Source organism: Lepisosteus platostomus, chromosome 11 (genome assembly GCF_059453375.1).
Source record: "Lepisosteus platostomus isolate fLepPlt1 chromosome 11, fLepPlt1.hap1, whole genome shotgun sequence".
Classification (NCBI taxonomy): Eukaryota; Metazoa; Chordata; class Actinopteri; order Semionotiformes; family Lepisosteidae; genus Lepisosteus; species Lepisosteus platostomus.
Genome location: NC_142621.1, coordinates 32,632,451 through 32,644,950, shown reverse-complemented (window position 1 = coordinate 32,644,950; position 12,500 = coordinate 32,632,451). Strand labels below are relative to the sequence as shown.

The window sequence follows — 12,500 nt, the reverse complement described above, 5'->3', positions numbered from 1 at the left end:
TGTATTTCCAGCATCCCGTTCTCCCTGAGCCATTGTTTTCACTACTCTGGATCTGACAGACTGGAAGTGGGTCCGGTTTCCCGATTAAAATGTGAAAGAGAGTCATTAATCCCCATGGGATCCCATAGTTTTTGGTGTGTACTATATGTTCAGTGGACCCTCCTGGTACCATGGTAAAGCAGCTGATTCTACTGTTACCTGGGTGACTGTGCTTGTGGGAAGTGGAACCCTACCAAACACAGCAGGCTAACTTTGAGTGGCTGTTCCAAATTGCCCCTTTCTGGGTGCTTTGACTAGTGCAGGCCGCTGCCCGTCTTTTCTTGGGACTTGAAGATCACTGCTGCCCTACGGTCACCAGGCTGTCCTGTTTCTTGGTGAGACACTGACGTCACAGTTGCTTTGCTCTTCCTTTCCCTCAGACAGCAGCTGTGTCCTCCAGCTGATTTTCTTCCTGGTCCTGGGTCCACTTTCAAAGTGAATGGATGAACATGAAAATCTTTTGCCTGGGATGTATGGGCCCAAGTGATGACCATGTGCTCCCTTTGGGCAGCAAACTGTAGCCGGCTGCTTTTATGAAAGCATTGTTTTGCAGCTTTCTTGGCATGCAAAGGACCACTGATCCAGTACACAAAAACATTGCTCTGCTTTAATAATGCCAAGCAGGTGTTTTCCCAGTTCCGGAAATCTAGGCTCGGCCTGCGAGCCAGCTTTGTGGTGAATAGCTGTATTCCCATGAACGGCGTAGGGTGTGGACACAGCTGGAAGTAAAAATGGTGTCGCTTTTTTAAACATAACACTTGGCAAATCCAGCACACCTTTTTGATCTCTGTGAGAATGTGTACAACCATTACCTAATTCCTGAGGGAGGAGAGCGGTCTGCTAGTGTTACTGAATGTCCCCCCCTCAGTCTCTCTGCCTCCCTCCCTCCTTTTATTCTTTGTTGATGTTCTTTCTAGTCAGGCCGAAGGCATGTGACTTCAGGGCCGTGTGTTTACAGACCTGCCTTGCACTCTTAGTAGGGCACATCTGCTGCTCTGCTGGCCCTATAAAGAGTATTTGTTACACTACTTGTTTAATGAGCTCAGAGCCCATTAAAACTAATAGCAGCAGTATACTGTAAGTCCTACCTCAGGCCGGAGTGACAGCTCCACAAAAACAAGCCTATGAGGCAAGTGTCAGGGAACAAGAGGGCAAGCAGGACCAAAAAGTAATTACTGCAGGACCTGGGCTCTGACCCACAGCAGTGCACTCAGGGAAATGGTGACAAAGAGGAAGGAGCTGGCAGAGAGGGGAGGTTGGAGAGACAAAGACAGTGGGAAAATGCAGGGAAGGAAGAGGGTAAGGGTCCAGGAGATATTTTATGCAGAAAAACAGATGAAGAGAAAATAACATGAAGACTCAGGCGAGGAGTTAGTGAAAACAATCATCTCCCTCCTGGGCTCTGAGTGGGCGTCTCTTGAGCTGACTCGCTCTGCACTGGGCAGGCAGAGACCGCCGCTCCTCATTCCCACAAGGGGGCAGTACTAAACTGTCCCCCTACCCAGAGGGGATACACACAAACCCCGAGTGAAGGAATGTGCAGAGAGGAGACGTCCTGTACTATTAATAAGTGGAATCTTGAGACCTGAATTTGTCACTGTATGTACTGCCCTCTCTGTGTCCAGCACTTCCAAACACAGTGGAGCCATTGCGGTCCAGGACTGTCACCCAGCGACACGGCGGGTTCATCAGTGATGAGGAGACGGACAGCAATGGCACAAGCAGCGTCTACAGTGGGCTGCACGCAGAATTCATTTAATGCTGCTGAGCGAACAGTACAAACTATCACAAAATGCCCTCCTAAGAGGTCATAAAGAGGTCTTAAGAGTTTTGTCACAGCAGTGGAATTGAAGGACTTCAAGAAAAAACAGGCCAGAACGGAAAAGAGGAGGAAGATGAAGAACAGAATGGGTCCCAGAAAGCTCAGCGTGGTCGGAAGAGGAGGTGTGGACAAGGGAAACAGGCCAAGTCAGAGTGACTCCGGGGAGAAAGGCACTAGGCTTCAGCCCCTGTTCCAGCACGCTGCCAAAGAGCTGGCTCTCTCTGCCCAGTAACAGGACACTCCTTCAGCTGCCCCTCTGGGCATACCTTCCCCAAACTGGAAACCAATCCCCAGCTCCCCACGGCGGGCATATTCCAGAATTCCCGAACACTGGCGCCCTGACATTCCTGTGCAGTTCTGGGCAGAGCAGTCCGAAAGATCCCTCTGGTGCTTGGGAAAAAAAAACGCAATGAGATATTAATCAGTCAGGCACTGCACAGCGCAACACCTCCCTGAGCACACGCCATGCCACAGTGCAGGTTAGCAGGTGTTGAAGGGAAGTGGTGATGTAATGTAATCCCCTGCACTACTCCACACGTGTAACAGATTAGGATTATTTGAATTTGTAGTTATTTGGAAGGAACTACATTTACATTTTGAAAAACAAAAGATCATCACAACTAGACTTAGACACTGTTTGGTGTACCCATCAATTTAAATTAGCTTCAGACGTGACATTGAAAAGGTGTGTTGGACCTACAGATGAACATTTTTCATACCAAAAAAGAATGCGTTTCCTTCATTTTGTCCGCCACAGACCTGCATCAAAGACAAAGACAACAGCCTTTGTCGTGGACAGTACAGCTGCATTTTAGTACAGCTCATTCCGATGAAATTCAAACAAATCCTGCTTTGGTCTGTTATAAAAAAAATGATCACCAATGCACTTGGGGGTGAAGAAAATCAACACGTTTAATCTCAGCACAAGGTCTGCTCCGACATGCAGCCAAGTTATTTTCCAACAAGTTAAGCACATAAATCAGGCTATGATCTTACTGACATTAAAATTCAATCCGATCTGAAACTTTTAACAACATGGTTCTGTTTATGCAAAGCTGTCTGTAAACAATACCTTGTTTACAACACCCTTGGATTTATAGTTAAGGGTCTGTCAAGATTGAATTTTCAAGACACCCAGCCTGTCAACACAACATGGGGCTGGAAGGGAATGAATTGGAATCTGAGAATATTCTTCACTTCGTAGACATGATGCAATAAAGGAAACACGTAAATGTTTTAATTTTGTTTGAAATCAATTTCAAGTTAATCTGCTGTAGATGATGTGTTTCTTTAGTTTAACTGTCTGTCTGAGGCAGAAAGGCCTTTCAGATTTCAGAAGAGTTCCCAGGTCTGACTTTTCTGCACTTTTTACAACACAACAAAAAAATAAGGCAATGACTTGAGAGTTCCCTGGGTCTCTGTCGCCACAACGTAAAGCATATTCCATGAGTCAGTAATTTACTGTGTGTAAAAAAGGTTTTTCTACTTATTGCTTCTAACCAGTTTCTACCTTGTTCTGCTCCCCAAACATACCTCAGTCAAGCCTCCTCTTGGACATCTACACAGAGAACAGAAAAAAGGGTTCTCATAGTGCCTTGCCTCCAGCCCTGAAATGATCCATGTTACTTTAGAGCAGTGCAGTTTAAGAAAGACTTCTTTCTATACTGCAATTCTTGCTACATAAACAGGCTTTCTGTCTGCCTTTTTTTACTTTTGCACTGGTTGTTGGTTATTCACCCAAGCTCTGTATCATCCACCATTTTTATGCAAATTGACACGATCCGTGTGAGTTTTAGGAAGAGCAGTGGTCCGAGCACTGAGCCCTGTGGGACTCCACTGTATTCCCCGTCCATCCCAGAAATGTCTCCTCTCTGTCCTACCCTGGGGCCAGATTGGAGTCCATCTGCGCTGTGCACCATTAATTGAAGGATGAGTCCCATGGTGAACCTTGTCAAAGGTTTTCGAGCTATCCCGATACACAATGTCATGATTGGTACTAGATTTCTTCAAAGAAGCCAAAAAAAGTACAAATTGTAGTCTACTTCTCTCTATATGTAACCCTTGGTAACTGTTGCTTGGTAATGAGCTTTAGCATTTAATCCAGTTTGCTCGTTTAGCTGGACGGGCAATATTCACCTGGATCAGTACTTTCTTATATTACTATGCACAGCAATGCATTGAATTGAGTTGTTTAGGCTTTTAAATTAGCAATCCATCAATCTTCAGCAATTTCTGCAACTAGTACAGTTTATAAACTAGCGATAGGAAAAATGGAATAGGTTTCAACATTTTGATTTAACCAAAATAACTAAGGAATATACAGTTAAAGGTATGGTGTGGATGCATCCCCTTTTTCCTTCAAAAATGCATGAACTGATGTGCATGAAATGACACTGGATACTCAGACACAATAACCCTCACAACACACACAGAGAGAAACACTGTTGCTTTAAGAGCTCCCAAACACTGCTCTGGAATGTTCTTGTCACTCGGCAATCCCAAAACACAGCATCCCGCCTCCCTCCTTCGCCCTCACCGTCCCGCCCTCCCAGATGTATAAATATCTCCTGATCTGCCTGCGAGCGCTCAGAGTGTCTGGAGCTAGGACAGGTCAGGACAGATCAGGGATAGCTCCAGTGCGCCACAGAGGGAGGGAGAGAGACAAGGCAGGTACACGCAGAGAGAGGCAGGGGGAACCGGGGAGGAGTGTGGAGTCAGGTGCAGAGACAGGGCGCTGAGCTCTCACTGACGCAGCAGAAAGCTCGGTGAAGAAGAGCAGGACAAGGGCAGGAAGAGAGGAGAGAGGGAGCGAGGCAGAGAGTGGCACAGGTGCAGGGCAGGAGACGGGCAGAGCAGGCGGGCCCTGTGTGGAGCATGTGGCTGCCGGCGGCCGTGTGTCTGTCCTGCCTGCTGTGGGGCGGGGGGCTGGCGCAGAGCAGCGCGACGCTGCGGAGGGGTAACGACCAAAACGGGCGCTGCCACTACACCTTCACCGTGCCAAGCCCTGCCGAGGGCACCTGCCCTTCCCCCCCCGGCCAGGAGGGGGCGCTGCAGCGCCAGGAGCTGGACGGGCTGAAGACGCGGATGGCGCTGCTGGAGGCGCTGGCGAGCCGCTGGGCAGGGGGCAGCGAGGAGGGGGCCCGGGGGCAGAGGGGGCTGCAGGCGGCGTACAGCCAGGCGCTGCAGGAGAAGAGGGAGCTGCAGAGAGCCAGAGATGGGCTGGACAGGCAGGTGCAGGAGCTGCAGCGGGCGCTGGACGCGCTGAGGAGGGAGAACGAGAAGCTGCAGGCCGGAGAGTGCGCCCCCCAGGCCGCCACGCTGCAGGACAGCGGCCAGAGACCCCCCAGCGGTGAGTACGGAGAGAGTCGAGCAGCCGGGGCAGAAAGGGAGATAGAGCGGCTCAGAGGCAAACGGGCGGGGAGAGAGGGAGAGAGGGGAAGAGGGGAAAAAGCGATTGTCGTGTGCGAGAGGCTGTGCGCTTCACTGGCAGCAGTGTGACAGGTGTCCCCAGAGGTCACACTCACCCCCTCTGTCTCGGAGGTCTCGTACTGTGGACATGGGCGTCATTCCCACACCCCGTGCAATGTTCTGGATCCTTGCCCGCTCAGATGTTAATAAAAAGGTTCCGAGACTGTTGCCCTGCATTGCCAGGTGTCGTCCCTGAACAGGCGTCCCGTCCGCGTTGGCAGGTCTGGGGGTGGTGGAAGGGCGCGGTGGTCGTGATGGCTTTGAGCAAGTCGAGTGCAGATTCGAACCCCAGCCTGGCGGATGCGAGACTCGGGGTAGAGCCGATTGTCCCTACGGCAAGTCTGGTGGGTCTGCTGGAGTCCCTCTCGCTGACCAGCCCTGACGTCCCTGGCCAGTCGCAGCTCCAGCTCCCCGCTGTGGGTTCTGCAGGTTTGAGGAGGGCACATCTTAGGTCCCAGAGGACAGTGACAGATTGAGAATGACCAGGGAGGGGAGCTGGACTAGCAGCCAGAGAACAGCACACATCTGATGTCAGGAATAAGGAACTGAATTTCTTCCAATTATTCTGGAGAGTTTTGGATAAATCTTCTTCTTATCGCCTCATAGATGTTGTAAAGGGGTTGTTTTGGGGATCATTAGGAATGCAAAGGACACAAACTGTATGGATTCTGGAAGATTGTCCAGCCTCATCCTATATCTGTCTGCGGTTCCTCATGGTATCAGTATCAGCTGATGCGCCCGTTCTAATGCAAGAAACGAGCACTAATGAGGATGCGGCTTAACGGTCAGGTTAGACTGGGATACAGACGGAGCCAGCGAGGTGCAGAGAGCTCAGTGCTGAGTTGAGCCAGAGCTGCAGCTGAGCAGAGTGCAATGTGGGATTGAAACAGACAGACCACGGTACTGATCTGCAAACAGAATCCTGGAACTCATTCGTTCAGACAAACCGCTGCCAGCACTGAGGGAGCTTTTATACTGATTGGGGGAGTTTTACTTCCAGTGGGATATGCAGTAGTTAACTCTCTCTGTGCATAACTCCAGATTCAGTCAAAGTAGATGTTTGCCATCTTGAAACATTGATTACAAATGCCGTCTGCATTGCGCTGAAGTTCAAAAGACCCGGATCATGAACCTGTCATCATGAAACGGATGTAATCTTTTCAGGAACCTGGGGTTTCCTTTCAGGCAGAATGCAGCTGTTACTCACGGAGCGCAGACCCTCCCAGGCCAGAGGGAGGAGGATGGGCAGCTGACGGTCAAGGCAGGGGAGGGTAGAGATCAGTCCATAGAACCATTATCCTAGAGAGGTCATGCTGTGCTCCAGACACTAAGGCTGTAAAAGAGGTCAGAGAGGTTGGGAGAGGCCAAGGATGTCCTGTGCTCAAGGGGTCAGGAAGCAGGAAATAGATACCAGGGCCCTTGTCAAGTGAAAACACAACTTGCCAGGGCAACAAAGGCCATATGCCAGATGGTTAGTATCAAGGTCCGCAGCACTGCTCCAGATGTTCCAATGGCCATCCTGTTCGATACAATCCCGAACAGGACTGCCTCAAGCACACACATGGAGCTTAGCTGCAGTTTTATAAGAACTGGGTTTAATCACTGATTTCTCCATCATTTGTCAGTGTCAAACTTTAATCTGAGGCTGAACATTACCAACTGACTGTGAGTCAAGACAAACCACCCTCCCTCCAGAGACCTGGCTGATATGTCCAACTTCAAAAAGGCTGAAGCATTCAGTAATTACAACATTTATAGAACCTAGGGCCAGCTACAACTCGAAATGTTTTCCAAAACAACGCGCTTTTGCAAATGTTGCTTCTGTGCACAAGCGCCAGACACGTGACAGATTACAAAAATGAAATCTGCACATGCAAGTATTTTAGTCATTAACTCCTCATGTGCTTTTTCTTCAGTTGTTGGGCAAGTGGTTTGTAGCAGGTGCGCGCACACCGTGTAGTTCTGGGTGGCGATGTCATTGTAAACACGCCCAGCTGTGGGAACACTCGCACTGCCTCCTGGGGTTTGAGCCCAGTCTGGCTCAGAGAAGTGGGACAACATTGCCACCTGGGAGCTGTAGTGGCTCACTACACCGGAGGGGGGGGTGGGGGGGGGGTTCAGTCTGCCAGTCTCCAAAGCAGCTGGGAAAGCTGTTCAGTAGGAGACCCAGTGCCCCCCCCACCTTAGGTGTATGTTTCCTCTTGGAGCATTCCTGCCTTTCAGCCAGAGTAGCAGGCATGCTTGAGCTACAGCATGAAGGAGGGGCTTCATCCTCATCTTCTCAATCGAGATGAGCTCCATAATTTATTTGCATTAAATATTTTTCACAAGGGCTCCAGGTCTGTGTCAGCAGTTCTATGTTTGCACAGTTGGGTCAGCGACCTAATTGGAGCATCACTGCTGTGGAGCCAGTGTTGGGAGGGGGTTACTCTGCATGAGCCCTGTACTTGATTTCTCCCCCTGCATCTATTACAATTCTCCTCTCTCTCTCTCCACAGGATCTAACCTATTGTCCAGCCTGGTGGCCCAGCCCAGAGGATCATCCGAATCCCCCAGTGGGGTGAGAGGTACTGGACCCTGCATTCGCACAGGGCCAGAGCTCTTTCAGTCCGGCTCTGTACAGACTGCTGCATCACTGCCATGCACAGGCCAACATCCGTTATACACGCCAGCATCTCTACAGAGAAATCATTAGCCACACAGGCCACTCCTGCTCCAGGAAACACCCAAAACAGCTCTCTGGCTTCAGCCAGCCTCCTGAAAGCTGGAATTCTGCCCGTTTCCATCACAGCGAGGGGAGTGATGGAGCCCAGAGAAGTGGGGTAGTTAGTCTGACGCAGTCTGCTCTTGTCCATCGTTGTTTCACAACCTGCCTACCTCGTGCATCTCTGTATGACTGTCTTTCTCTCTCTCTGTGTGTGTTTCAGACCCCGCCTGGCACTTCAGCGTGCCAGGGTACCAGGAATTCAAGGCAGAGGTGACAGAGGTGCCTGCGTCTCGACTCCTCCCAGCAGGCTCAGGGCCAGGCCCTGCCCCTGCCGAAGGCGACACAGGTACGGCGCCGCCAGCCCTGCCCACACGCAGCGGGGCCACAGAATAACTCCCTGTGCATTAAGTCTAGGACTAAACACTTAAAGATCGATGCCCCACCTAATGCTAATTTAAAATAATATAGCAGAAAAGAACCATATATTCATTTACATTAAGATATACAAGCTGCAGGCTGCAGTGCAGCAGCCCACAATGGCCCAAACTGTTGTGCACTGGGATTCTAGGCTGATGGCCGTTCCTGCACCAGCCACACACTACAGCTCCCCCACAGATCCAAAACCCTGCTGAAGCAGCTGCTCCATCAGAAACAAGAGCAGCAGGGAGCTCACAGACCGTCCTCCACAGCTTCCTCCCCACGATCCTGGGAATTTCCGGAGAACCGTGAATACCCCTCCTGATTTCCCTGGGCGGTCTCTCGCCAGGGCGTCCGGAAGGGTTCGTGTACTCTGTTTGCTCCCCATGCCACGAGACTGTCTAGCTGTGTACGGGACTGAAGTGTGCTCTGCCCCAGCGTCTCCTCCCCCTGTCCCGCCAGTACTTCCTTCTCCCCCCTCGCCCTTCTCCGCAGGCTGCGGCGAGCTCGTCTGGGTGGGAGAGCCGAAGACCCACCGCAAGGCCGACAGCATCGCGGGCAAGTATGGCGTGTGGATGAAGGACCCCTTCCCCGTGGCCCCCTACGGCCCGGAGACCGTGTGGCGCGTCGACACGGTGGGCAGCGAGGTGCGCCAGCTGTTCGGCTACGAGGACGAGGAGCAGCTGGCGCGGGGCTTCCCCACCAAGGTGCTGCTGCTGCCGGAGCCGGTGGAGAGCACGGGCGCCGCGCTGTACCGCGGCTCGCTCTACTACCAGCGCCGCCGGAGCCGCACGCTGCTGCGCTACGACCTGGCCACCGAGAGCGTGGCCGCGCGCCGCGAGCTGCCGCACGCCGGCTTCCACGGCCAGTACCCCTACTCCTGGGGCGGCTACACCGACATCGACCTGGCCGCGGACGAGAAGGGCCTCTGGGCGATATACAGCACCAGCAAGGCCAGGGGCGCCATCGTCATCTCCCGGCTGGACCCCAACACTCTGGAGGTGCGTAGCCAACCTCACCCCCTGGCTATCTCCAGTGAGCTCAGCAAGCAGAACATGGGGAAACTAACACGCAGGAGATACTATCCCGACCCCGATGAAGGCCAACTGCTAATACAGAGCAGAAGCTTCCAAGCCACATGGTCTTGCACAGGGACAAGGGAAGCTCCATAGGGCTGAATCAACCTCTTTCTGTTCCCTTCCAGGTGCAGAGAAGCTGGGAAACCAACATCCACAAGCAGTCGGTGGCCAACGCCTTCATGATCTGCGGCACGCTCTACACCATCAACAGCTACACCTCCCCCGACACCACCGTCAACTACAGCTTCAACACCGAGAGCGGCCTGAGCAAGCCCGTGGCTGTGCCCTTCCGGAACCGCTACCGCTACAACAGCATGGTGGACTACAACCCCACCAGCAGGAAGCTGTACGCCTGGGACAACTTCCACATGGTCAGCTACGAGGTGCGGCTGGAGAGCCACTGAGCTACACACAGGGACGCTCCAACGTACGCCATCCGACACGCCACATGAGAACCCACGTGCAAGGGGATGGCCGCGCATGCACACACACACCTCGCGTCCCGTCACACGTCACACAAGACCACGCCACACTCCTCCCACCTTCAGGCATCTCCTCTATCTGCAGATTTCTAGTTCAGTGCCTCCATTAAAGACTCCGAGCTGCTCTCGCCCTCCCTGGACAGGCTTTATCAGATTAACTACCAGATCTATCAACTCTTCCCATCTCCATGGCACAAGCAGGTTCAGAGAAACTGGCAGCGACGACCAGACTGCCAGCCGAGATGAGGGCCGTTGGTTTCGAGAAAGCGGATGATCAGAGCAGGAGCAGGTGGCGAGCGGGAGATGGGCCATGCTCGCAGGCCGTGCATTTCAGATGAATTATTTTTCTATGATGTTCGTTTGTCTGTTGTGTGAGTGTTTAGCATACAGCATTGATGGGGTGGGGGAAGAAAGAGAGAGGAAACGGGTCCGGGTTTCAAGAAACAGGGCGAGGCGTAGCGAGTTAACTGCATGAATGCTTGGCCCTGACAAATGGCTGCTGTCAGATCCAAGACTCTTCTAATTAGACAAATTTAACAGGACAGCACCCTTGCAGTCTCAGTGTACAAAATGGTCAGTCCCTCCCAACACACAGTCCATTTGGCAAAATGTATGTACAAATAATATGTACACCTGGACAAGTGGATATATACATGCATCAACCATAGGTTTTTGACAACTAAACATGATATCATATTAATGACATCCTATTATTCAAGTTTGCAGAATCTCGCTATTCACAATGATAGTATCTTGCTAGCAGCCTCATTGTCAAATCTATCCTGATCAGTCTGTGCTGCTAAGTGTGGGGCGTGATTTCAAAAACTATTTGCTCATGTGAAGCAATGCACTGAATCTATAAACGATGTACAGTTGCTTGCAAGAAAACACTTCAATTAGTGTTTAAAGATAACTTTTCCCTGAACTGACTTAAATGTGTTAAGCTGCTCTGAGCAACACCATGAAACTCAAGCAAACCTTAAAGGTTAAACTTGTTTTTTTTTAACCAACTACTGCTCACTTCAGCCAAGCAGTGCTGACAACCCTTCTCCTTCAAACTCTGCCCCCACCACTGCTGACAGGAGCAACGCCACTAGTGTTGACACCCGTTCTACAAGGCGGTATCAAGACTTGCTTTTTCCTGCGTGTCTTAATTTAATACTGAATTCTGTATAGATTTCTATGCTGGAAAAGGAAAAATAAAGAGTATGTATACTTATCCAATCCTTCGTTGCATACTTGTTTTATTCTAGACAATCCCAAGGACTGCAGGCAGTCTAGGACTGTTCTTTTGTTTGTACTTGCACATTTTTCTTCTTTATGCACTCCTGAATCAGGATTGCAATTAGTTGTCACTGTGACACCTGACCCAGGGCTCCAGGCAACTCCTTAATAGACTCCACCTTGACTGCTCACCACACAACACAGCAGGCTGAAAGAGCAACCCGTTTCTCCTCTGATACGGGTGTCTGGCACACCTACAGCCTCACTTTTGTGTGCCAATGAAGAAGATATCTAAGCTCACTTATTCTGAGTAAGCCCCTTTACTGGTTAATTCCAGCAGTGTACAGCGGTTTCCAGTCAGGTTCTCTGATTCTATTTTCTTTAAGCTCACAATTCAACTGGGTGATTAAAAGGACTGGGTCACTCAACCCTTTTCTCTCAACTGCAGACCAGTACTCAAGCAGATAGTAAAAAGGTTCCACATGCCCAAGAGAGGCAAATACACTCCTTCACAGAGAGAGGCCGACACTGAGCATAACTGAGGCAAAACGACACAAAAAGGAGAAGCTTCCCCCAACACCGTGGAACTGCCCATTTTCCACAACACACTTTGGCACCCATGATATGAAACGCCAAACTTCTGACACTCCTACTGTAAATGTTTTGTTGTCTTACCCCACACAGAAAATCCTAGGGTGAGGCCTCCCTCTAGTGGTGAATTCAGAAAGGACATTTGCTTTAGCTTAGGATTTTCTGCCTTTTTGCTTCTTTACCCCCTCTCTGGATCACAAGCTTTTCAGGTTTTTCACAAAACTGAGATCTCCGGAGTGACAAAGCTTTTGCTTACAAGCATCATACTTTTGTTGGAAAGATCAATGATTAAATAACACAGAGAAAAACTTGCATGTTTCCTTCTTTACAACTATTTAGAGTTGTAAAGAGACGACTCTACCACACATTACTCCCATCCTGGAGTCCTTGCACTGGCTTCCGGTCAAATTCCATGTAGACATTAAGACATTAGACATCCTCATACTCACCTATAAGGCTCTGCATGGCTTGGCACCTCAGTAGCTGTCTGAACTATTATCGCTGTGCTCCCCACCTCGCAACCTTCGCTCTTCTAATTCTGCTCTCTTAACTGTCCCCCATCTACATTGTATGGGTGACAGGGCCTTCTCCTGTTATGCCCCCAAGCTCCGGAACTCTCTGCCCAAGGATATCAGAGAGACCTTCTCTAAACTCCTTCAAATCCAGACTCA

The 12,500-nt window shown here is 50.6% G+C and overlaps 1 protein-coding gene and 1 long non-coding RNA gene across 2 annotated transcripts; one reads left to right on the top strand and one right to left on the bottom strand.

Moving 5' to 3' along the window:
* Positions 1-2,811: 2,811 nt before the first annotated feature.
* Positions 2,812-6,877, bottom strand: LOC148652475 (uncharacterized). The gene is made up of 3 exons (XR_015925345.1): positions 6,537-6,877; positions 5,386-5,752; positions 2,812-3,419 (listed from the first exon to the last, which is right to left on the bottom strand). It is a non-coding gene; the product is annotated as an uncharacterized LOC148652475 (long non-coding RNA).
* myoc (myocilin) lies at positions 4,437-11,238 on the top strand. The gene is made up of 5 exons (XM_088599240.1): positions 4,437-5,210; positions 7,828-7,896; positions 8,257-8,382; positions 8,949-9,454; positions 9,658-11,238. Exons 1-5 carry the CDS (start codon positions 4,736-4,738, stop codon positions 9,934-9,936), a joined length of 1,455 nt encoding a protein of 484 aa, XP_088455366.1. The 5' UTR covers positions 4,437-4,735; the 3' UTR covers positions 9,937-11,238.
* Positions 11,239-12,500: the final 1,262 nt, after the last annotated feature.

Coding starts and splice junctions, on each gene's coding strand:
- myoc (XM_088599240.1), top strand. CDS start 4,736: ATGTGGCTGCCGGCGGCCGTGTGTCTGTCCTGCCTGCTGTGGGGCGGG. Junction 5,211..7,827: donor CGGCCAGAGACCCCCCAGCG/GTGAGTACGGAG, acceptor CTCTCTCCACAG/GATCTAACCTATTGTCCAGC. Junction 8,383..8,948: donor CCCTGCCGAAGGCGACACAG/GTACGGCGCCGC, acceptor CCTTCTCCGCAG/GCTGCGGCGAGCTCGTCTGG.